This window comes from Mesocricetus auratus, unplaced genomic scaffold (genome assembly GCF_017639785.1).
Source record: "Mesocricetus auratus isolate SY011 unplaced genomic scaffold, BCM_Maur_2.0 Super-Scaffold_100009, whole genome shotgun sequence".
Classification (NCBI taxonomy): Eukaryota; Metazoa; Chordata; class Mammalia; order Rodentia; family Cricetidae; genus Mesocricetus; species Mesocricetus auratus.
This window is the reverse complement of record NW_024429193.1, coordinates 71,172,036-71,199,078: the sequence shown is the minus strand read 5'-3', so window position 1 is coordinate 71,199,078 and position 27,043 is coordinate 71,172,036. Positions and strand designations below refer to the sequence as shown.

General features: G+C 41.0%; 1 protein-coding gene across 2 annotated transcripts in view; it reads right to left on the bottom strand.

The window, feature by feature from the left end:
* Mnd1 (meiotic nuclear divisions 1) overlaps positions 1 to 27,043 on the bottom strand; it is a 62,714-nt gene that overhangs the window by 22,260 nt on the left and 13,411 nt on the right. For both annotated transcript variants that reach the window (XM_013120589.3, XM_040752583.1), the window contains exons 3-5: positions 22,832 to 22,889; positions 19,423 to 19,571; positions 6,743 to 6,817 (exon numbers count right to left, since the gene is read on the bottom strand). In XM_013120589.3, the coding sequence (XP_012976043.2) occupies positions 6,743 to 6,817; positions 19,423 to 19,571; positions 22,832 to 22,889 (282 nt within the window). The remainder of the gene's footprint in view (positions 1 to 6,742; positions 6,818 to 19,422; positions 19,572 to 22,831; positions 22,890 to 27,043) is intronic.

Below are 27,043 nucleotides of genomic sequence, written 5' to 3'. Positions count from 1 at the left end.
ACAACACACAGATTAAGAACCACTGTGCTAGAAGGAAAACTTAAACCTGAAGAGGCTAATGACACCCATGAAAACACAAGGAATAAATACTATCAGACCAGCAAATCAAAAGAAGGGAAAGAAAAAACAACACACAATAAAATAACGTGAATCAACAAGCACTGCTCAATGGTAATTCTCAACATCAATGGTTTCAATTCCCCAATAAAAAGACATATTAACAAAATGGGTCCAAAACCAGGATCCATGAATTGGCTGCATCCAAGAAAACACCTGACATGATTACAACCCCAAGAGATGACCTAAGGAATCTCCTGCACTCCAGACATAATCTTAACACCTTTAATCCCAGCACTCGAGAGGCAGAGGCAGGAGGATCTCTGTGAGTTTGAGACCAGCCTAGTCTACAAGAGCTAGCTCCAGGACATCCTCCAAAGCCAGAGAAACCCGGTCTCAACCAAAAAAAAAAAAAAAAAAAAAAGGCAAAAACACTGTTAACACTGTTATTCCTTTCTTAGCCTTTTGACTTAAGGCCATCAGAAGCCAAAGTAGCCAGGGAGAAGTCTGAGCTTCCACCTCAATACTTCAATGGAATGTTTGTTGTGGCTCCTGCAGGAGCACTCTCCCCTCAGGACTAAAACTTCTAGGCCAGCAGAACTTAAGGTCATGGGAACAGGATGCAAAAATTTTCCTAGTGGGTCACTAGGGGTGATAGTGAGTGGAACTATCCCCTTTCCACCCCTTGATTCTTGTACCCATAGATCCTGGCTCTGGGAGAAACAATAACATATATTGGGCAGCAATTAGCAGCATATACTGCCTTCTGGAGAACCTGTCCCAGCCCTCCAGGCTGCTGTTACCTAATGGGCCCTGTAACTGTGTCTTTAAATGTTGCACCCTTCCCCCATGAGGGTCTATTGACCCCCTTGTGACTAGGAGCTTTTAGCAAAAACACTTCTCATCCCATCCTCCCAGTAAGGCCTGCATGCAAGTTCCTGTTTTCTGTCCATCATTATTGTCTAAATGCTAATTCCTGTTTTTGGCCCACCCTTTGCTGGAGGGCCCTAGGCTTTTGACCTAGGCTTCTGACCTTGGTGTTTTCCACCATGCCTGCCTTGGTATATAAGGCTCCAACCTTATTAAAATAAATGCCATTCTCCTTATAATAATGAGCCACTGTCTGTCTTCATTTACATCCTTAGCCCTTCGCCTAGGATCCTTGTGAAGTGTTGTAGCCCTGTAGCCCATAGCTGTGAACACTGGCGTCTCGCTACATTTAAAAGGCCATTTCATCTTTCTGTAAGGTTAGCTGCATGGTGAAAAACATGTTAAAATCAATGGATTCCATGATAGTGGGTACACTGTTGCATTTCTCTGGTTATGAAATAAGTTCCCTGGTCAAAAGCAATACTGTGTGAAATACCATGTTGGTGGATCAGACATTCTGTAAGCCCACAGATGGTAGTTTTAGCAGAAGCATTACATGCAGGAAGGGCAAACCCATAACCAGAGTTAAGTATCTACTCCAGTAAGGACAAACTGTTTTCCTTTCCACAGAGAAAGTGATCCAATGTAGTCAATCTGCCACCAGGTCCCTGGCTAACCACCCCAGGGAATGGTGGCACCTGGGGCTCAGTGTTGGTCTCTGCTGTCAGCCTGCTTGGCACTCAGCAGCAGCTGTAGCCGTGTCAGCCTGGGAGAGGGAAGTGTGGAGCTAATGAGTAACTTTCATCTCTGCCACCACGGCCACTTTTTTCATGGGCCCACAGAGCAATGTCTGAGGAAAGGTGTTGTCTATAGAACGGAACAGGCCATCCAATCTACTTGCTTATCCAATTCATCTTCTGCTGAAGTTACCTTTAGTGAACATCAACAAGGGCCACAAGTATCTTCCGCCTGCTTCTTTCCCAGGCGTCTTTCTCACCAATTCTTTTTTTTTTTTAATTTAAATTAGAAACAAGCTTGTTTCACATGTCAATCCCAGCTCCCTCTCCCTCCCCTCCTCCCCCACCCCACCAGGCCTCCCAGCCCCCCACCCAATCCCCACTCCACTCCCCAGGGAGGGCGAGACTGTCATTTTGTTCAGGGCAGGGTCTAGGCCCTCCCCCCAAGAGTCCAGGCTGAGACAGCATCTCTCATTGTGGGGTGGGCACCCAAAGTCCACTTGTATGCCAGGGATAAATATTGATCTACTACCCAAGGCCCCGTAGATTGCCTAGGCCTCCTCACTGACACCCACATTCAGGGGATCTGGATCAGTCCCATGCTGGCCTCCCAGCATTCAGTGTGGGGTCGAAGAGCTCCCCCCTTGTTCAGGTCAGCTGTTTCTGTGAGTTAAACCAGCCCAGTCTTGATCCCTTTGCTCATCAGTCCTCCCTCTTTGTCACTAGATTCCAGGAATTCAGTTCAGTGTTTGTCTGTGGGTATCTGCCTCTGCTTGCATCAGTCACTAGATGAAGGTTCTGTTTCCCAGACTCTCTGGCAGTGGGATTGTATGCTGGCACTCCCCTGATCCATGTCTAAAATCCATATATAAGTGAGTACATACCATGTTTGTCTTTTTGTGACTGGGTTACCTCACTCAGAATGGTTTCTTCTAGTACCATCCATCTGCTTGCAAATTTCAAGATTCCATTGTTTTTTTTTTCCTGCTGATAGAACTCCATTGTGTAAATGTACCACATTTTCTGTATCCACTCTTCAGATGAGGGGCAGCTAGGTTGCTTCCAGGTTCTGGCTATTACAAATAATGCTCTATGAATGTAGTGGAACAGACGTCCTTGTTGTATGAATGTCTCACCAATTTTCTAATCACACTCTTTCTAAGTCCCTGACCATCCAGCCAATCCACTGGCTACAGCCCATGAATCAGTGAACAACTGCAGATCTGGTCATTTCTCCTTCCAAACAAAAATGGATGGCCATGTGTACTGCCAGAAGTTCTGCCCACTACGATGATTTTCCTTTGCCAATGTCCACTTCTGGGTGATGTCAGCATAATGTGTAGAACCATCTGTAAACCAGGCCCCAGTCTTCTCTCTCAGTTATGGGGCACACCCATGAAGCTGTAGGTGCACGCTTGGCAGCAGATGGCATTGTAATGGGAATAGAAGCCATAGGCATTTAGGCAACTTCTTCATGTAACTTGCTTGTGCCTTCAGGACCTGCTTGGGTCTGGCCACATATATGCCACTTCCATTTGACAATGGATTGCTGGTGTGCACATCCTACTCTATGGCTTGCTCATGATAAGCAGCTCAGGTCGCATGGTAACTTGGTGGCCCATTGTCACACATTCACTTTCCACTAAGACCCAATAGAAGGCTGAGAGCTGTCTCTCAAAGGGAGAATAGTTGTCTGTAGACAATAGTAGAACCTTGCTCCAAAATCCCAAAGGTCTCTTCTGTGATTAACCTATAGGGGCCTGCTAAAGGTTCACAACAACATCCCTATCTGCTAATGATACCTGAAGTACCATCAGGTCTACTGGATCATATGGTCCAAGTGACAGAGCAGCCTTCATAGCAGCCTGGACCTGTTGAAAAGTCTTCTCTTGTTCCAGGCTCTACTCAATACTAGCAGCTTTCAGTCGTGTGATATATGGGCCAGAGTAACACCCCCAAGTGAGGACTGTACCATCCCCAGGATCCAAATAGGACCACTAAACATTGTGCTTCTTTCTTGGTGGTGGGGCATCATCATGCCCCACACCACAGGACTCCTAAAAATTTCACTAAATCTTTCAAGGTAGAAGGCTCTTGGATTTTGGTTGGATTTATTTTTCAATCTCTGATGCACATATGTGTTACCAATAAGTACAAATGGTTGCTACCTCCTGCTCACTTGGTCCAATCAGCATAATGTTGTCAATACAGTGCACCAGTGTGATATTTTGTGGAAGAGACAGATGATCAAAACCCCTTCTAAGTTATGACATGGTATTGGGGAGCTTAATATAATCTTGAGGTAAAACTGTAAAGGTACACTGTTGGCCTTGCCAACTGAAAACAAATTTCTTCTGGTGGTCCTTATGGACAGGTACCAAGGAAAAGGCATCTGCTAGATCAATAAATATTTACCAAGCATAAAGAGATGAGCTAATCTGCTTAAGAAAGAACAATGTTTCTGGCATAGCAGCTGCAATTGGAGTCACTACTTGGCTAAGTTTCCAATAGTCACTCGATAGTTAGCTGTCCATGATCCTTCTGTCTTCTGCCCTGGCCAAATAGGAGGGCTAAAAGGACATGTGGTGGGAACCACCGCCCTGAAGCTTTCAAGTCCTTGCTGGTGGCACTGATTTCTGCAATTCCCCCTGGGATTTGATACTGTATTTCATTCACTATTTCTTTTCTTTTTTCAGAAGCAACTCTAAAGGCTTCCATTTGGCCTTTCCAACCACAATAGCCCTCACTCCACAGGGCAGCGAACCAAGGCAGGAACTCTGCCAACTTTTACGTGTACCTTCCCATTACACATTCTGGGACTAGGGAAATAATTACAGGATAAGTTCAGGCACCTAACAGACCTGTGGGTTGGTCTTCAGCAAAAACTCCACTAATCACCTGACCTCCATAAGGCCCCAACTTTAACCAGAAGGCTACAATGCTTCTTGGGCTCTCCCTCAAAAAACTCAGTGTCAATTTAGAACCAGTATCCAATAGATCCCGGAAATTCTGATTGTTTCATTTCCCCAGTGTATAGTTACCCCAGGAAAAGGCTATAGGCCCCTCTGGGGAAGGCCCGGAAAAAGGCCAACAGTAAGACTCTGGTATTTTATCAAGGTCTTTCCCCAGGGGAACCTGGTCATGCCTTCATTCAAGGAGTTCTAGGTCTGCAAACTGACTCATATCTGGAAATTGACTCACAGGCTGCGATTCCCCTTTGCCATAATCCAATGTACCCTTGTTTTTGTTTTTTCATTTGTTGGAGAATTTTTCTGCTTATACAGATCAAACAAAATGCAATATACTTTTTATCTGAAAACACTATGATTGATTAGCTAGGACCATAGCTCCATTTGAGTCATACCACCATAGAGCTCACTTCGCCAATGCTGCCAATTATGGGCCAGGCCATTACAAACAATATTTTGCCTGGGCTGCCCATTATGATAACTATAATCACCTTGCCTTTGGCAATTCAGAGCTGCTACCTGGCCCCTGCTACTTCTGGGCCCAACTAAATCCACTGTATTTAACTTATCCAACTGTCCAACAGTGTCCCAACCCTAAAGTCAGGCACAGAGGAAAGGGCAGACAAAGCTCTTCAAATGTGCCGGTGCTCCTCTACCATTTGCAGTTTACAGGATTTATGAAGGACATGTCTTCTTGCGTTCCCCATAGTGCAGGATAGGTTTCAACAGTGCACCCATCCTTGCATTGCAATTTCCCTGAGTCTTAAAATCCCTTCATTAACCCTAAGCCAAGGGACATCAGCATCTCCAACTTCCTTTTCAGTAGGTCGCCTTGACAAATGCTTCAGTCAACCATTCAAACTTTTGACACTTTTTTTTAACTGAGCAAGCTTCTATACTACACCTACAATCTCCACTCAGTGAGCCTATAGCAAAAAACTCAGCCCAATCCAGTTTTATGCTCCTTCCACCATTATCCTACACCCTTAAAACCTATTTCCACCCATATTCTCCAGACTTCTGCGTGAATGAATTGCCAAGCTCACTGAGCTCTTTCTTACTGCAGTGCACCACCTCATGGAGTATGCTTCCTACCTCCCCTCTAGGAGCCCGGTTAGCCTCAAGTCTGGTTATAGGTATACAGGCCAGACTGGTGGGCCCTGGGGACAGCAGTATCATCTTGCCTAGCATCTCCTTAAGGGGAAATCACTACTGGGTTAGCAGACAAGGAAGGACTCACTTCCTCAGTCAAGGGCAGAAAAGGCAGTATTTCAGGGGTGGGGAGGGAGTACATCTTCTACTGAGGGTGGAGAGAGCTCTCAGTCTCAATAGGGTCCTCCCACACAACTCCATCCCAAGTTACAGGATCCCATTCTTTACCAATTAATGTCCTTACTTTACACCCCCAGAGGCTGGGACCTAATTTTCTGAGGACTTCAGCCAGTCTTTTTTTTTTTTTTTTTTTTTTTTTGGTATTTACGAGACAGGGTTTCTCTGTATTGTTTTGGAGGCTGTCGGTCCAGCCTGGCCTCGAACTCACAGAGATCCGCCTGCCTCTGCCTCCTGAGTGCTGGGATTAAAGGCGTGCGCCACCAACGCCCAGCCAGCCAGTCTTATAAAGAAGGCTTTGCTTTGATTTTCTGCAACTTAAGCTCTTAGACCTTCACTGTGTTCTGAGATGCTAGAAGTTAGTTTTATCACAGAGCACATTTTTTTCCTTTGTCAGTTTATCAGCAGATGCTCGGAGCAACCAACCAGCATCATCATTTTCCTTATTTTTCTAGAAACTGTCAAAATTTGTATATACAGTCACCAAATCTGTTGCCTCTCACAACTGATGAATCAGGACAATCAGATGCATTTGTTTCCTTAAGTTGTAAGTTTGTTCATGCTATGGGCTTTCAATACTGCCCAGTATCTAGGAGAGGGTTCATAACTGGAAAAGCTTCAGAGTAACTATGGGTATCAGCAAATTGGAAAACCTAGATACTTACAAAATTCATGCTCACACTGGAAACACTTCTGGATGCAGATATACACACACACACGTACACACACGCGCACACACACACATTTATATTATTAAAGAACTTATAGACACAAACTTACTGTCTCTTGTCGCCCAATTCTAGCTTTCTCAATGCTCTTCTGTAGGTTTGCATGCCTCTGGCTTCCCTCCGACAGCTAGAAAGAGAATCAAGCAGATAAAATGATTTGCTAAGAAACTGCCTGGCAGATACTCTAGAACACAAAATGAAATAGATTGTTGGTTCAGCTCTATGTTAGAAAAAACACTGAAGACCACACTGAAAACTAATGTTTCTAATCATTAGAGTAGAATAAAAAAGTGTCTTCGGGTTGCTATTGATTGCAATGATGAAACAACTCTGACCAAAAGGAATCTGGGGAGGAAAGGGTTATTTAGCCCACACTTCCACATCCATAATGCACCACTGAAGGAAGTCAAGAGAGGAACTCAAACAGGGCAGGAACCTGGAGGCAGGAGCTGATACAGAGGTCATGGAGGAGTGCTGCTTAAAGGCTTGCTCCTCGTTCAGTCTGCTTTCTTACAGAACCCAGGGCCACCAGCCCAGGGATGACCCTACCAACAATGGGCGGAGCCCGCTCCCATCAATCACTAAGTAATAAAATGGGCTCAGCATGGTGGTGCACATCTTTAATCCCAGCACTCAGGAGACAAAGGCAGGCAGATATCTGTGAGTTCGAGGCCAGCCTGGTTTTCATTAAAGTGAGTTCCAGAACCATCAAGGCTGTCACACAGAGAAACTCTGTCTTAAAAAACAAAACAACAACAAAAACCAACAACAACAACAAAACAGTCTGAGTCAAGTTGACATAAAATTAGCCTGCACAAAAAGTAAATGTTTTCTTACTCCATCCAGAAAAAATAAAGCCTTTAGTTTTTGTTTTTGTTGTTTTTGAATTTTTATTGTTTTGAGACAAGGTCTCATTACATAGCCCTCACTAGCCTGAAACTCAGAGAACAACCTGTCTCTGCCTCTCCAGGTGCTGGGATTAACAGCCTGTGGCACCATACCCAGCCATGAGTAACATGTCTTCAACATTTTTATATAATCTTTATCAGCTATTCCATCTCTACCCCCAAATAACCTCTACCTCAAGTTACTTTAGTTAGAAATTGGATTTGTAAATTCAAAAATATCTCCTTTAAAAATCTGTATTCAAATTTCATTTCCCCTTTGACTAAGGTCTCTCCAGAATACCTTAGGCTGTTTGTGCAGACTTGTACTGTGCCACTCTGGAAGTCAGTACTACCTCACTTGTCCCCAGTAAAGCATCTAAGAGGACGTGCACACCTCACAAGAAACCTGTTACCTACTGCCAATTCTAGAAATGTTTCGTCAATTAACTAATATATTCATCTTATTCAGCTTAGAAAGCAGATCAACTCCATGTGGAAGTCATCCAAACAGAAAGTATGGAAAACCCACGAGCATACCACTAGAAAAGACTGATAAATTTCAGGGCACACCTGACCCCTCACAATTATTACTCTCACCTGAGTCTGTGAGTAAATAAATAATCGCGGATAACTCCTAATACCCAGTTTCTACCACATCTTTTACTATAAATTAAGAAATTTCACACTTGTTTGATTGAAGATAAGCCTTCTTAAAGTATCGTCCATGCCTCTGTCACTCTGGAGTCATAAACATCTAGAAAGTAATTGAGGACTGGATTAATTTGTTAGCTGAGAAGAAGCTGACTTTTCACACTATAAATCTAGCTACAGAGAGGGAGACTCATGCTTAAACACTAGTCTTGCCTAAAATTCAGAAGGGTATCTTTAGGAAGTCGGTAGCCTTACCGTTAGGAAGCCTCTACTGCTCAATACACAAGCAGAAGCCCCGTCTACTTCCTTCTACCACTTCTCCAGCACTGGCTGAGACAGTACACGCAAGCCAGGCCAAGCAGATGTCATCGCGTGGACAGTTGTGCCTCTTCTAGAGACACCATTTTCCTAAGTTACAACATATGCGGCAGGTTTCTGAGCTAAAACAAGCTTCAAGACTTTAAATATAGCCACAAGAATGAGTTCTTCATAACAAAGATCACAATTTATTTATTTATTTAAAGACCTCCCTGTTTAAAAAAAAAAGGGAAGGACCGACCTGAAATAATCCTTAAATGTATATATCACTTCAATTCAGGAACAGGGGCATTCTCCAGTTAAAACAATATAACATATATATATATATATATATGTTTAAAAACATGGAAAATGTAAAGTTAGTAATTACATAAAACATGCTAATAGGTAGCGGATATGTATACACACACACACACACACACACACACACACGAATGAAGCACTCAAGGTACATGTCTATAATCATTTACAACTTAAAAGCATTTGAAAGATAATTCATTCAATACTTCCCCAATTCTGATAATAATCGTATGCACACGCACATATATTAGTATTTTAGATGTATTTTATCTCTTGCTTGTGAGCAGATACCCACAGAAACCAGAAGAGGGAGTCATATCCCTGGAGCTAGTCACATCCAGTTATGAGCCACCATATGAAGTGTGTGCTAGGAATGGAACTCAGTCCCCAGAAGAGCAGCAAATGCTCTTAACCACTGAGCCAGCTCTCCAGCCCCCAACCTAAGTATTCTAAACATAAGGCACTACATTCATGCTTCTTGGTAATATAGGACACAATTTAAATATAGGCTCAGACACACTTCCAAGGAGCTTGTTTGGTCCTTGTTAGTTTTCAGACACTTACCCCAAAACCATGGTAGCCACAGCTCTTTGCCATCAGGCTTTGGATTCTGTTTTGTTTTGGGGTTTTGCTTGTATGTTTCAATCTGCACAGCTATTAGAAGTAATATGGCTATAGTTCCTCATGTGCCCTGTGGGACTAAGTCAAACCAGGGCATTGAGGGGAATGAGCTGTTTAGTCACTACCTACAGGTCTCAAGCAGTGGCTCGAATCAGAATAAGATACTGAAGGTTAGGAGGCGTCCTACTGGTCATGGGTCCACAGTTTTGTGAAATACTGATCTAAATAAAATTTTGCTTTCTCCAAATAACAAATCCAACTGAAGCAATAAGATATTAATATATGGGAAAATACCTATCTTCTAAGAAAAAGCAAATTACTACAATATATTGTAGTTTGAACTAGAAAAATATCTCAGTATCTCTGTACTTAGAAATCAAAAGTCCACACTTACAAAGAAATTAAAAAGATGATACTGATATTTTTGTATTTTCAAAAGGTATTCATCAAAAGATTCCTTTAGAAGACCAAACTATTATGGCATATTTCTAGAAACTGAAACTAGAATGAATTATATACTATACTAAATCCATTCCCATATTTCACTAAGGCTAAGGATAACCATTTTAAAACCTAGTATGCCAGAACAAACTGCAGCAGCTGGAACAGTGAAAACTATCTGTAACGGGAAAAAATAGGCTTCGTTTTTAGATTTGAGGCTCTAACACAATACACTTCTCTGTACACTGGAGGTCACATAGTAAGACATGGGGTAGAGAAATACAGTGGCCCCTATTGTACACACGCATTTTCACAAGTGCTATCCATTGCTTTACACTTAGATACAGATCAATATTGGTAACATTTCAAAATGTAAACCCTTGTAAAATGCTTTACAATTCACTATTTTCAGATAAATTTCAAATGTGTGTATACACTGTGTGTATATATGTGTGTGTGTACATATGTATGCATGTATGTATGTATGTATGTATATACGTATACCTGCTCTTTATTTATGTTAGTCAAGGTCTCACTGAACCCAGGGCCTCCACACCTTACTTACACTTATTTTCTTTTATTGTGATAATGTCTATCCCACTGGTTGTAACATGTTAACATATTTTTGGAATTTTGCCATTTACCAGAATAGAAAAGGCCAATTCCTTGCAAGTTCTCCCAAAGTGGATACTGGCAAACATTTAAAAGGTTGCTAATCTTATGGTTGAAAAGTGACAATCATTATGTTTTCATTTTATTTCTTTAATGGTTTTAATCTTTGTGTATGTATGATGTGTGTGTTGTACAAGTGTGTGCACCCATGCCAGGGGCACACACTTTGCCGTAGTGCTCCTGTGGAGGTCAGATAACAACCATGAGCTGGTCCTCCCTTTCCACCCTGAGACAGGGTCTCTTTGTTTACTTTGCATCTGCCAGGCTAGACGCCCATGAGCTCCCAGGGATAGCATGTCTCTGGCTGTCTCTGTGTAGTAGGTATTTGGGAATCACAGATGTGTTCTGTCTCACCCAGTTTTTCATGGGTTCTGGAGATTTGAACTCAGACCCTTAGCAAAGTATGGAAATGCTTTACACACTGAACCACCCAGCCACCCTCTTAGATTGATTTCAGTTACTGATATTTAGTAAATCTTCACATTTTTATGAATCAAGCCTCTCTTCTTATAGCACTGAGAATTCAGCCTAGACCCTTAGATATGCTAAGTATGCACTTTAGCTAAGCCGTGCCCTCAGTCCCATACTATCTCTTTTCATTATTAAAAACTATTACATTACTCTTGCTGTGTAGGAGCGGTCATGCATGTCAAGCTGTGCATGGAAATCAGTCAACCTTCACATGGGTTCATTTAAGCTTCACCACAGAGCCTTACTCTCTTGTCTAGTCCTAGCAACACCAGTGTTGGACTATAGCAACACTGTATTTGTTTAGTTTTCTGGCAGACACAAATCTCAACTCACTGATCCTCTTTCTAAGAAGGAAAAGCTTAATGATTATGTTGCAAGAACAGTGGGCTGGGCAGTCAGCTGGGCACTGCCTATTGCTTGTTCTTCCTCTCAAATACACTCTTGGTCCTTTATGAGTTGCATTATTGCATGAATTAAAAAGTATCTATAAAAATCTAGTAGATGTTGGTCATCATTAATTAGCTAGTCAGACAGGTACTGATTTTTTACACAGGACTTTCCTCACTCAAGTGTATGCTGCCCCCATTGACTGAGGAGGTCTGTGCCCTAGGAAGTGCACTGTGCTTTTCTTTGTTTCTTGTTAAGATTTAAATTTGGCCAGGCGTTGGTGGCTCACGCCTTTAATCCCAGCACTCAGGAGGCAGAGGCAGGCGGATCTCTGTGAGTTTAAGGCCAGCCTGGTCTACAGAGCGAGTTCCAGGACAGCCTCCAAAACAATACAAAGATACAGAGAAACCCTGTCTTGAAAAAACAAAAAAGAAAAAGAAAAAGAAAAACAACACAAAAAATGGATGCTCTCAGAACATCTCTTCAGCATAAGCCTGTTAACTCAGATTTAGCCTGCTTGGGGAAGAGGCATGCAGACTCTTTCTTCTTATATAAAAGGAGAGTGAGGGAGAAACGGAGAGGGAGAGAGGGTTGGAGGGAGGGAAGGAGAGGGAGTCACCTAGTCTCTGGACATTGTTGAGAAAGGACTTAGGAGTCTCAGTTAGTGCTTACAACCAAAGAGGGAAAGCCAAATATCAAAGACAGTATAGACCTTAGACAATATGTGGTGCAAGCAGCCAACCTTGAGAAGGCTACCCCCAACTTCTTAACATCAGATAATGAATTCGTATTATACTATTACGCAAGTCAATTTTCTCTTATTTGTTCACACAAACAATAAGGACACTTACAAGACTCCAGTTTGGTTCCCAGTACCCACAGCAGACAGCTCACAACTGCCTGTAACTCTAGCTCCAGGAGCTCTGACATATCCACACACATATACAAATAATTAAAAGTAAACTTTTTTGTTGTTGTTTTTTTGAGACAGGGTTTCTCTGTTTTCGTTTTGGAGGCTGTCCTGGAACTCGATCTGTAGATCAACTTTTAAGATACTTTAAGAATGTTAATGGTGAGCTGAGCAGTAGAGGTGCACATCTTTAATCCCAGCACTCTGGAGGCAGAGGCAGGCGGATCTCTGTGAGTTCAGGGCCAGTCTGTCTCCAAAAACATAAACAAACAAACAAATCAATAATAACTAGAAGAAATTAATAGTATTCAGTTTTAAGTGAGTAATATGCAAATTTATTTTAGAAAAATACCAACATGATTATTTTAAAATATCAGAGCAATAAGAACTTTTGTAGCTTGGAAAGTTCTTGCTTGAAGTAAGCAAACTAGGTAGCAAAACAGATGCATAGGCTGTTGAGTAAACACTGCAAAGACACTAGCCAGTTAGCTCCTCCTAAGTGCCTGCTAAGGGAGTTAAGGACAGGATGTGAGCTGGGCTCTTTTGGAGACTCAATGCAGGTATATGTACACTGAAACCAGCAGAGGTCTACACAAGTTCAAATGCTATCTGCAGGCTGAAATAATCATCATCAACCTGGAATGCAGAACAGCTCTGAGGAGAGGGCATTATGTGACAGTAATGCAGTTTTACTTGCTGAAGTGACTCCATAAACTTGGACAGAATTTATTAAAGAGTATTTTGCAGAATACTAATATCTCAAGGAATACACTAAGACAGACTTGCAATGCACACTGTCAAATTAAAGGCTCAGAGACCTCAAATTAGTTACTTTGGGGAAGCCATGGTTCCCAGATTCCTCTGATTACAAAAACCTCCTTTTCAGTAACACATTACATCTGTTACACGGGATGCTGTAAAGTATAATTCAGGCAAGATGGCAGAAAAATGAAATAATGAAGTTAAAAATACACACTTAATTGTTCCCACATAATACTCATTCCCACGCTAAGTTTTTTTAAAAGTAAAAAATTACAACAAGGTTGTAATAATCATGTTTATGTAATGGAAATCATTGTTTACTGCTGTACGTTATAGAGTGGAAGAAACTTAGGAAAAACTAAGGTCAGGGAGAAGGCTCCTAGACCAAGTAAATAATATTTGGGACTGAACTCAAGCCGTGATGTAGTAATTAATGTATTTGCTCAACACACAGCATATCTCTATGTATCTCAGTTACTGTATTACATGCTAGCAACAAAATCTGAGCAACCTATGGTCCCTTCCCTGAATGTGTGCCATGGTTCTAACTGACATAAAGACTTATTCATGCTGCAGAGGAAGTGTGTACACAACAGCTGTGACGGTTAATGCTGCTGACGGAGTTTCTGGATTGGATCCTCTGATGTGGGAAGACCCACTGTAAACTCCTTCTCCCTTATGCTGTTTATTTCAGGTATTTTGTTATCTGAAAGTGAGTAATACAACATCCTTCTTCATAAACAAATATTAAGAACGGTGTATGGACCACAGCGTATCACAAAGATGTGTTGCCATGTGTCTTATTTTATGTCCTGCTCATCGGTCACAATACTTGACACAGCATTATGAACTAAATGAATCTCAACAAAGATAGTGCCTGCTTTTTTTGAAAATATCTCTGGTTATGTACATAGTCCCATAGTAGACCTACTCTTTATAGACTGAATTTTAGCGGCAAATATCTATATGCCTATTTCTAAACACTGGTTAGGGGAAAAAACAAAAGGGGGGAAAAACTTCAAACTGAGAACATCTCTTGGTGTCTCCAAAACTAACACAACAAAATCCAGCTTCATCTTCTCTTCTTTTTCAGAATGAAATGCTTTATTATACACCAATCCCAAGAAAGTCTGGCCTCAACTATCTGAATAAAGACCTACCAAAGTTCTGGAGGAGGCGGTTCCTATTCTTGTTAATTAAAAAAAAATTCATTCAAAATTGCTATGTAGCTGCTGCCATGCTAATTCTTACTTTTAAGAAGTCACATTTTAATTACATATTTAAAATATTGCTTTGTTTTTAAAAAGATCAATAAAGTGCATACAACATTCCCCACCTTAAGCATTTCTAAGTGTAAGCATCTCCAAAATAGTTCATCCCACACTGAAACTGTTCAATAAGACCTTCTTCCCCATCTCTGGGACTGACTGAGTAACCTCAGTTCCACTTTCTGTTTGAGCCTGGCTACACTTCATATTCCAAACAAGGAGTGTGGGAACACCAGACCTTGAGCAGAGACCCACTTCCCCTTCTGCCTGGGAGTAGGCAGCTGTAAGAAAATGTTTAGTAAAAACATGTTTACTAAAAACGATACAATAAGTTCCTGGAAAAGGCCTTCCCACGGAAACCGCCCTGACCTCGACCTTGTCCAAAGACTAACGGCACCTTCAAAACCCACACACATCCACCTCTGAGGTCAGAGCAGAACCAGCCAGGGTAGAGGAGAGAGCAGAAGCTTCTCTGGTGGGAGCTTTTCTTAGGAGGTTTTCTTGAACCTTTTTGGAGCCTGTTTAAAGTTTTCTTTATATCGTTGAACGAGTCTCTGTGTTGTCAATCTCCGACACCCTCCGCACGTTCTCGGACACAGGCCGCGCAGCAGACGTGACAAAGGAGAATTACTGCAGTGCGCCCTGACAGACACACACACACACACACACACACACACACACACACACACTGTACTTGTATAGAATAAGAACACAATACCGCCACAGTCCTCACTTGGCACAGAATCTCCTAGAGACTAGGTCAGAAGAACAGAGACACGGGCGAGAACCTGCTAGCTGTGTGTCCACCTCAAGTTCCTCCATATCTTAGCATGTCAGAACTGCCTTCCTTTGTAAGATTGATGACAGGGATCATTATTATAAGGATTAACTTCAAGGTCATTCTTGAATTTTAACAATTTAATTTTTGTTTTTCGAGATGGGGTTTCTCTGTATTGTTTTGGAGGCTGTCCTGGAACTTGCTCTGTAGACCAGGCTGGCCTCGAACTCAGAGATCTGTCTGCCTCTGCCTTCCAAGCGCTAGGATCAAAGGTGTGAGCCACCAATGTCCGGCTCTTTCCATCTTTTAGGTGACAGAAAAATGTCACTTCACTTAGGGGTTTCTTCAAGTTACATTCAAAGTCATTACGACAATGACTTGAGAAAAGGAACCAGTCATTACTATACCTCAAATTATTCTCAGCAAAATTAATAATATCTTAACCACATTAAGCAAAGGGAGGGAAAATAAGTCTTTTTTAAAACATTCTTTATTTATTTTTATTTCCTGTGCATTGGTGTTTTTGCCTGCATGTATGTCTGTGTGAGGGTGTGGGATCCCCTGGAACTGGAGTTACAGACAGTAGTGAACTGTCATGTGGGTGCTGGGAATTGAACCAGGGTCTTCTGAAAGAGCAGCCAGTGATCTTAACCTCTGAGCCATCTCTCCAGCCTAACACTCTCTTGTAAGTTAATGATAAATACCGGTTAGTATTCAGGCATTTTCACTGCCCTGCCCTCAGGGACCATCAACAGCAGGACACATCATCATCAGCCACCAAGCCATTTGCTACTGCTACCATGAGTCCTATGCACAACAAGCAAGCCTTCACTCCCACTCTTTTCCTTCCACTCTCACTCAGAGGCCACCTCTGCACACACACGCACACACACACACACACACACACACACGCCATAAACCTCTCATGTGGGATCTGAAGCATGCTGTGACTTTGTGGAGCACACCGCTGAGTCATTACAATCACAACCTGAGGAGCTGCATTACAGGTTGCAGTATGAGTTAGGTTGAGAATTACTCCACTTTCAGCTCAAAAGAACAGTTTCTAAAAACTCTGTTAACTACACATATTTATAAAAGCCTTGTCTTTGGGCGTGAAATTGCTCAGTGGGTAAAGGCACTTGCCACCAAACCTGACCACATGGAAAGGAAAAAGTTGACCCCTGAGAGCTGTTTTCTGATTTCCATACAAGCACTGTGGCATGTGCACACACACACATATATATATATACACCCCTACATACATAAATAAGTAAATAACACAACTTAAAGAAAAATTTAAGAGCCTTGCCTTTGTCCTAAACTGTATAACTAAATTCACAGCAATGCTTATCATTTGCCACAACCATATTAAGCACTATATAGGTAACTTTTTATAGTTTCCTGTTAATTATTTCTAAGTAAGTTAGATAACCACTTTATCAAGGAAAATGCAAATTCCCTAGGCATAGACCACTTATTCTTAATATTCAGAGAATTTTCAACAGTGCATGGCTGAAGTAGCACATGGTAAAATCTCAGGAGAGGTCGACATATGCCACCCAGGGCTGAAAGTTTGTCATCCCAGAAATCGTTGAAGTTAAAACCAATTATAACCATGAGTCCTTCAGACTATCTTCAGTGATGATCAACACATACAACCAAGGCAAAGGAGAAAAAATATATTCCCTCATTTAATTTTCAAACTTACTATAAGAATGTCTATCCCCAAGAGACAAGCACATTCCTGGACACAACTGCAGTCACCAGCAGAAAAGGAATGACATTAAAAGAAAGGAAATGAAGTTACCCCACCCCCACCCCAAGCCAATCTGGAAATAATTAACAAGAAACTCAAAGGAAGTTAGCGTTATACTTGGGCAGTCTGTGGCAGAGCCGATCCTTCACTGCAGCCGTGAACATGGCCCATCAGCATGGGTGAGTGCGTGTCTGATGTAAGCCTACATCACTGGCGGCGCTCAGCTCATTCATGCTGTTGGCCAGGCAGTGCTTCTCACTCACTTCCCTTTCCTGCAGAGAATTCGGACTTCCAGCACAGGGCACAAGCATTTTTCTTACAAAGCATCAACACCGACTTCTACTTTTTGAATCACCTTTAGTAAAATGCAACTTCCCATTTACTTGCTCTGATTGAACAAATAAGTTTACAGTCTACACGCCTGGGCGAGCCATAATTTATCTGGACGTGTAGCCGCCATATGCAGAAACCCTAGAGTAGCATGAACCCTACACTTCATCTTCACCACAACCCCTAAAAGTAACCTTACTTTTACAAACTGAGAGAGCAAGTCTCTAAAAAGCTGGCAAACTTCCCCAGCTGCTTAAGAAAAACAAACAAACAAACAAAACCTTGTTGTGACTTAGAACAGTGCTCAGAGCAGGAGGCACAGGACCTACTGCACACGTTAGCATGCCTTAACTTCTGATTTACAGAGGTGTGTCACACTAAGTTCTGACCTCTGGCTTCTAAAAGGAACTACAGGGAAGGCTGGACTCAAAAGTACACTTGATGTCAACTCTCAGACCAGTAAGACAGGAGTATATTGAAAGCAGCTAATTTATATGACAATTTGGTAAATTCAGCTTATGTTGTTAATCTTTTTTTTTTTTTTTTTTTTTTTTTGGTTTTTCGAGACAGGGTTTCTCTGTGGCTTTGGAGGCTGTCCTGGAACTAGCTCTTGTAGACCAGGCTGGCCTCGAACTCACAGAGATCCGCCTGCCTCTGCCTCCCGAGTGCTGGGATTAAAGGCGTGCGCCACCAACGCCCGGCCTGTTGTTAATCTTTTTACTCACATAGTATTCCAAGAAAACCAGAGCAGTGGGAATAAGAACACCCTATTCTTTAATCATTCAGTATAAACATCAAATACCCTCAATTTTGAAATAGTTACATTTATGGTACTAGCAAGACATTCTTGCTTGCTTCTACCAAGATTACCCAAGTACTTACACTTAGTTACTATGAACACTGATTCTAACACTAAATATAAGTGGTCTAACACACTAACTTACAGGCAGAGATTATGTTTACATAAAAATGTAAAACCCAATTATATATTCTTACAAGAAACACACTGAAATAGAAAACACAAAAATAAATATAAGGAAATGGAATGTACTAAGCAAATCTTAACCAAAAGAAAAATTCTTTGTGCTTGGCCCTTGTTTTTTTGTTTTTGGTTTTTTGAGACAGGGTTTCTCTGTGTATCTTTGGAGCTTGTCCTGGAACTCACTCTGTATACCAGGCTGGCCTCAAACTCACAGAGATGCACCTGCCTCTGCCTCCCGAGTGCTGGGATCAAAGGCGTGCACCACCACAGCCCAGCTATATTTTGCCCTTGTACTCATGGGTTTCACATAACACTGATTCAATCAGTTAGGAACTGAAAATATTCAGGGGAAAAATTTATATGTACTGAAAATGCACAGAATTTTACATTTTTGTTATTATTCTATAAAAATAATTGTCTACACAGAATTTACATTCATTAGGTAACAGTCTGACTTGACTGTGGTAAGTGCATTCTGGAAAGACTTATGGATAGGGAACTGAGGGAAACCTCTGGACAAAAGCTTAAGATGTGAGAAGTGCTTTCTACTTTCCTATCAAGTTTCCTATGAACCTAAACATAAGACTGTCCTCCCAGAATCTACTGATTTTTTTAAAGGAACTAAAATACTAGAAAATAATGTAGTATGTAGGAAAATAAAACATGAAGTATTCTAAGGTCATTGTATGGTTTCATGTTTGAGGTGTGTGGGAGAGAAACCCAGGGCCCTGCAAAAGCCACAGAAGCATCCTAGCACTAGCTATAACCCTAGACATACGCTTTACGAGAAAGAGATGGTAATTTTCTTTAGACTTTGTAATAACGTATTTTTAAAGTTTAAGAGAAAGCACTGACATGAGCTAGCTTTTTGAAACCCATTCCATATGTTTGGGATGTCTTGCTCAGCCTTGATGGGGGGAGGGGCGGCTTGGTCCTGTCTTAACTGAATGTGCCGGGTTTTGTTGACTCCCTATGGGAGGCCTTACCCTTCTGAGGAGTGGATGGGGGCTGGTAGGAGGGAGGTAGGGGAAGGGGGAGAAGGAGAAGGAGAGAGAACTGTAGTTGATAAAAAAAAAAGAATTAAAAGTATAAATAAAAGAATGTACCAAGTTGGAAAAAAAAGAGAGGGCACTGAATGAGTATTGGGGAAAACACATCCGTGTTACCAAGCACACCTCCTCAAAACCAGGTGCCTTACCTGAGAGGTCAGAGTCTCCAGCTTTCGTTTCCTGGCATGCAGAGCTTTGCTTGGAAAAGCCCAATAGTAATTGGAAGTTCCAATCCTCTCGCAGTCAACCATACCATCATCTACCAAGCTCTGAAGGACCTCTTTGACAGACATAGCAGCTGGGGAGAAAATGTTTACAGAGTCTGTGTTAACAGCATCATAAATAAAATTCAAAAGCAGGTAAAAACTGGAGAAACACTTGCAAAACAGCAGTTAAGAACTAAGAAAGATATTAGCACATCAACGGGCATCTGTATGTGCATTATCGAGTGAGGTAACCCGAGCTCGCAAAGGCAAGCATCGAATGAATGTCCTTTCTAACATGCAGATCTTGTGTGATTATGTGGGAGCAAGTGTGGGCAGAGGTCATGAAATTTTAGAAAGGGGCCTGTGGGGGAAGAAAAACCAACTGTAGAAAAGAAGGTGCAAACAGTATCAGGACACAAAAGACATGAAGTGGAAAGGTGACGATGGGTGGAGGCAGACAGTCCTAGCACTTGGAGGGGGATAATGCGGTGGGGGAGGGGAAGGAAGGCTAACCAAACTGGAGTGCACACCTCAATGCTATAAGGAAACCTGTCAGCTTGTGTGCTAATTTAAGAATAAATAAAAGTGGTCCAGAAATAATCATGCTCAATATATTTCAACAACACCTATACTTTTAGTACTAGCGTTTGAAACCAGGGTTTGGAACATGCTGGACAAGTGCTGTATTGCTAAGCTCCACCCCTAGCCTTTTCAAGTCCACTCTAAAGTGAAGACAAAGTAAAACAAACGGCACGCCTCCTGGACTACCAAATGAAAAACATTCAAAGACAGAAGAAGGAATTCAAGGAAACTGGTATTCCCAACATGGCTGAAAATATGGAAGTATATATCTAAAACTTTAGATGCATGTCTTTTCTTCTTGAATAAATTTCACTTTTATAAACTCAGCCACAGAGCATAAATATGGATGTACATGTTTATCAAAGCATTTTTATCAGTAGCAAAAGAACCTGGAAACTAGCCCAATAATTGGATTTTTTTAAAAATGCAATGTTATACAACAATTTTATTGATATGGATAAATACATGTTGCACTGTATAGCATGTGTAATACAGAAGAATGAAGAGTCAGCATGTATTAATGCGACAGATAAACACATGTTGCACTGTATAGAATGTGTAATACAGAAGAGTCAGCATGTATTAATGCGACAGGAGTTCAGATGGCAGACAGCAGCGATTCTCACTTTCTTATTTATTTTTCCCCCAAAATAAGCATGTATTACCTTCCATGAAGAAAACTAAAAGTTGTAAAAGATTACTCAATAAAGAAACAACCTAGTTCCAATAGTTAGAGCTAATATTTAAAATCGGAATATACTAATAATGTTTACTTTCTAGGTACCAAAAACTATATCCCTATTTTAATATCCATTTAAATTTTCCCTAGAACAGATCTCTAGCTATAAAACTTATTTAAAATTTAAAGATCTAATAAATAAAATCAACACCAAATGTGGAAAACATTCAACTCTACTCATCCAAACTGAAATGAAAATCAAAGGATTCTAAAAATAAAATCAGTAGAGAGACTCCATGACAGAGTACTTGCCTAGCACACACAGAGCCCTGGGTATAACCCCCAATACTGAAAAAGAAATGCAAAGTCAGTGTAAACATAAACTGGCCAAGCCTTTCCTGAAAGCAATTTAAGACTACATGTTCAAATTTTAAGAACTACACAAGCCTTTATTTTCTGTTTTACTTCTACAGATATAGTCTAAAGTAACATGAGAGGTGAAATAAAATATATGAACAGAGTTTTAGTTTGCTTGGGTCCCATAACCAAACCCCATAGACCAGGTGCTTAAACAGCAGTTAAGATGCAGCCAGAGAGCACTGGCTTAAGAAGCCTGAGGACATGTTCAGTTCCCAACCCCACAGTTCCAGCAACAAGAACAAGATAGCGCCCAATTCAGTTACTGGTGAGGATGCTTGCCTGTTGTGTGGACAGCCTGTGTTCTTGTTATGGGTGGCCTTTCCTCAGGAGACATATACAAATCAACACCCCCTGCCCATCTTAAAATTAGAGCCCTATTCTTAAAACCTCACATAGTCAATTGTTTCTGCATTTGACTGTGACAGTCTCCCACCATGGAGCTCAAGCTAACTCAAACTCAGGATTTCCAAGTGCTGAGACTACACAGTGTATTACTACACTCACCTTTTAACTTAATGCCCTGATGAAAATCCTATTTCCAGAAGGGCTGGGGATTCAACATATGAACTGGGGAAGAACACAATTCAGTCCAGAGCAGAGAACAATGTAATTGTACAATATTTTTAGTAGCAGTATCTCTAGACAATCTGGTTGATGGGTGGTGAGGCCCTGGGTCAGTCCTCAGCACACCCATCCACACACAGGTAACCAGAGACACAAAACTGTATATGCAGAATGATTCCCTCTCAGAATGTCAGATCTTTACATACAAAACTTCAAAATATGCCAAAATGTTTACAGTGGTGACTTTAGAACAGAAAATTACAATGTTTTCTTCCTTAGCTCAGTGATGAGAGCTGCTCTCCTTACCTGTCTTCCTGGGGGAGGGGGAAGTTTGGATCCTCTGAAACAGTGAGCAAAACCAAATCCTTCTTTGAAGCTGTCTTTCAGGCATTCAACCATAGCAATGGAAAGTCTTACTAGCAAACAAATGCCCCGCCACTGAAAATTAAGGACCTCAAGATGAAAACCACCTGTACTTCAGTCTCTGAGGGAACCAACCCTGCCTATACTTTGATGTCAACCTTCTGCCTTTAGGGCTGAGAGAAAATACGTTTGTTTCTTTTCTTTTTATTTTTTTTTATTTTTTGGTTTTTCGAGACAGGGTTTCTCTGTATTGCCTTGGAGGCTGTCCTGGAACTAGCTCTTGTAGACCAGGCTGGTCTTGAACTCACAGAGATCTACCTGCCTCTGCCTCCTGAGTGCTGGGATTAAAGGCATGTGCCACCAATGCCTGGCAAGTTTGTTTCTTTAAGCTATCAAATTCATAATAAATTGTTGATACGGCATCATGAAACTAATACACTATGTAAAGATAGCAAATCACATTTGACAAATGCTACAAAATAAATGAAACAATTCTTACTTCTTTTGAAATAAAATACAAAATAAGTGTGCATGTGGGCAAAGGTGTATTTATTCTCTTTTAATTGTTCCAGGGCAGAGGGTTCAAACACAAGAACCGACTAACAGCCACGAAGTGTACATGGGTCAGTTGCAGATATACTCACTTCTAGATGTTTGTATTGACCATAAAGGGAAAGACCACTGCAGAACGACTGAGTTCCGGATTCCCAAGTCCCCACCATCCACCACCTCTGTAGTACTTACTGATGCCTTTCTCTTTGGGAGCAAGCTTCTCCAGGTCTTTCAGCTGAAATACATCTTTCTGGTTAGAAGGGTTTAAAAAGGTGAAAAACACAAAATTACTTTCTACTGTTTGTTTATATTTACCATAACCATGTTCATAAAGCATAGCATCAAAAAACTATGCCTACAAATGAATAACGCACTATAATTGAGTATTCTAGAACTAGAAGAAAAGTTGTATCTCGTTCAATGTCACCCACAGAACTTAAGATAAACATACTTCCACATGAGCACAATTATTTATTCATGACTGGACAACAACAACAAAAGCCATCTTCTCATAGAAGCAGGAAAACTAACTCTGTGCCATCAGATAATGAGCTGCTCTATACTCTTGTGTTAAGAAAAAGCAAAAAATAGAGGGCTGGAGATGCCTCTGTGGTTAAAAGCATTAGCTTCTCTTGAAGAGGACCCTGATTCAGTTCCCAATACCCCCATGGTAGTTCCGGAGATCTGGTGCCCCCTTCTGGCCTCTGTGGGCACCAGGCATGCATATGGTAAACAAAAACATACTTGCAAGCCAACACTCATGCACATACAAATTTTTAAATAACAAATCTTTAAAAAAACCAAAACAAACAAACAAACCCCAGGAGCATCAGAGAGCCGAGCAGCCCGTGGAGACAGCCCAGGAACATCCACAGCAGCAGCTTCCAGAAACTGTCTTAAGAAGTCCCTGTGGGAAAGGCCACCTGTGTCCCAGGCAGCATCCAGTACCATTCTCTGTACATCAGCGACCACCTGAGCCTCAGACCCACCTGTACCTAGAGGAGCCTTGGCCTGCCTGTACCCGGAGGAGCAATCACCAGAGGCGCTGCCCTACCTACACCTGGGGTAGAGATCAATGGAGCCACAGCCACCAACTGCATCAAGTGGAGAAAGGGACCCCCTGAAGCACAGGCTCCACAAGAGATCGGTAGACAACGGTGTAAGAATAACTCAACAACACAAAGAACAATATAGCACTACCAGAAACCAGTGGTTCTACAGCAACAAAACCCAAACATCCCATTGCAGGTGAAGCATTATGAAGACGATTGAGGCCCTTAAAGAGGAAATAAAGAATTCCCTTAAAGAAATGGAGGAAAAGACAAACAAAAAAATTGGAAGAAATCAACAAATCCCTTAAAGAAAAAGCAATCAAGCAGGTGAAGGTAATGTTTCAAGACTTAAAATGAAATAGAGGCAATAAAGAAAACATAAACCAATGGAATTCTGGAAATGGGAAATCAGGAACTACAGATGCAAGCGTAAGCAAGAGAATACAGACATGGAAGAGAGAATTTCAGGAATTGAAGATACTACAGAGATAGATTCATCAGTCAAAGAAAATGTTAAACCCAACAAATACTTAACACAAAATATTCAGGAAGTCTGAGATACCATGAAAAGACCTAACCTAAGAATAATGGGGATAGAAGAAGTAGTTCAGTTCAAAGGCACAGAAAATATATTCAAGAAAATCATAGAAAACTTTCCCAACCTAAAGAAGGACACACCTATGAAAGTATAAGAAGCTTACAGAACACCAAATACACTAAATGGATCATCAAAAAGAAAGTCCCCTCATCACATACTAGTCAAAACACTAAGCATACAGAATTTTTTTTAAAAAATTAAAAGTTGCAAAAGAAAAAGGCCAAAGAACAAATAAAGGCAGACCTACCAGAAATACACCTGACTTCTCAATGGAAACAATGAAAGTCAGAAGGTCTTGGACAGGTGTTATGCAGACACTAAGAAAGCACAGTTGCGCCGGGCGTTGGTGGCGCACGCCTTTAATCCCAGCACTCGGGAGGCAGAGGCAGGTGGATCTTTGTGAGTTCGAGGCCAGCCTGGTCTACAAAGTGAGTTCCAGGACAGCCTCCAAAGCTACAGAGAAACCCTGTCTCGAAAAACCAAAAAAAAAAAAAAAAAAAAAAAGAAAGCACAGTTGCCAGCCCGACTACTAGATCCAGCAAAGCCTTCAATCATCACAGAGAAAACAAGATATTCCTTAATGAAAGCAGATTTAAACTACACCTATTTACAAATCCAGCCTTACAGAAAGTACTAGAAGGAAAAATCCAACCCAAGAAAGTTAGCTACATCCACAAAAACACAGGCAATAGATAACCCCACACCAGCTAATCCCAAAGAAGGGAAACACACACACAATGCCATTACCAACAAGAAAAACAAAAATAACAGAAACTAGCACTCACTAATCAGTAACATCCCTTAACATCAATGGACTCAATCTGCCTATAAAAGGACACATGCTAACAAAATGGATAAGAAAACAGAATCCATCCTTCTGCTGCATACAAGAAACACACCTCAACTTCAAAAACAGCATTGCCTCAGAGTAAAGGGTTGAGAAGAGATTTTTCCAATCATATGGACCTAAGAAACAACCTAGTGTAGTTCTCCTAATATTTAACAAAACAGACTTCAAACTAAAATTAATCAAAGAGATGAAAAAGGACATTTCATATTTGTCACAGGAAGAAACCATCAAGATGAAGTCTTGATTCTGAACATCTATGCCTCAAATAAAAGGGCACCCACATTTATAAAAGAAACATTACTATTAAATCACACATCAAGTCTCACACACCAATAATGGGAGATTTCAACACCCTCCTTCACCACTGGACAGGTCTGCCAGAAAGAAACTTGACAAAGAAACAAGGGAACTAACAGATGTCATGACGCAAATGGGTTTAACAGGCATCTACAGAACATTTCACCCAAACACAAAAGAATATACCTTCTCAGCACCTCCTGGAGCCATCTATAAAAGTGACCATATCTTGGTAACAAAGCAAACCTCAACAGATACAAAAGAACTGGAGTAACACCCTGTATCTTATCAGATCATCATGGCTTAAAGTTTCAGCAACAACACTAATGACAGAAAGTCCACAAACTCATGGAACTGAACAATGCTCAACTGAATCACCACTGGGTCAAGGAAGAAATAAGAAATGAAAGACTTCCTAAAGTTCAGTGAAAACAACCACACAACATACCCAAACTTATGAAACACAATGAAAGCAGTGCTACGAGGAAAGTTCACAGCACTAAGTGCCTACATAAAGAAGCTGGAGAAATCCCACGCTAGTGAATTAACAGAACAACTGAAAGCTCTAGAACAAAAACAAGTAAACTCACCCAAGAGGAACAGAATGCTGGAAATAATCAAATTGGGGGCTGAAATCCATAAAACAGAAACAAAGAAAACAATACAAAGAATCAATGAGGCAAATAGTTGGTCCTTTGAGAAAATCAACTAGATAAAACTTTATCCAAACTAACCAAAAGGCAGAGAGAGAATATCCATATTAAAAAATCAGAAATTAAAAAGGAGACATAACAACAGACACTGAGAAAATCCAGACAATCATTAGGTCATAATTAAATAACCTGTACTACAAAAAATTGGAAAATTTAAAGGAAATGGACAATTTTCTGGATAAGTACCACATACCAAAATTAAACAAGACCAGATATATAAATTAAATAGACCTATAACCCCTAAGAAAATAGAAACAGCTATCAAAAGTCTCCCAACCAAACTGGAAGAAAAAAAACACATGATCATCTTTGACAAATTCAACACCCCTTCATGATAAAGGTCTCAGAGACATCAGGGATACAAGGAACATACCTAAACATAATAAAGGCAATATACAGCAAGCCAACAGCCAACATAAAACTAAATGGAGAGAAACTCAAAGCAATTCCACTAAAATAAGAAACAAGACAAGGCTGTTTATTCTCTCCATATCTATCCAATATAGTACTAGAAGTTCTAACTAGAGCAATGAGACAACAAAAGGAGATCAAAGGGATACAAACTAGAAAGGAAAAAGTCAAACTTTCGATATTTGCTGATGATATGATAATATACATAAATGACCCCAAAAATTCTACCAGGGAACTGATAAACACCTTCAGTAATGTGTCAGGATATAAGACTAACTCAAGGAGAGCAGGGTGAGACACACCATGATAGATCGAGTCATTATAGGCTTGAGGAGAGAGCTGAAACTAGTGAGATCTCCAGAGATATACAAGGATAACACCAACTGGCAAACTAAGCAATAGTGGAGAGACTACACTAATAGCCCCTCCTTGATGATAGGGTTGATGACTATCCTATATGCCATCCCAGAACCGTCATCCAGG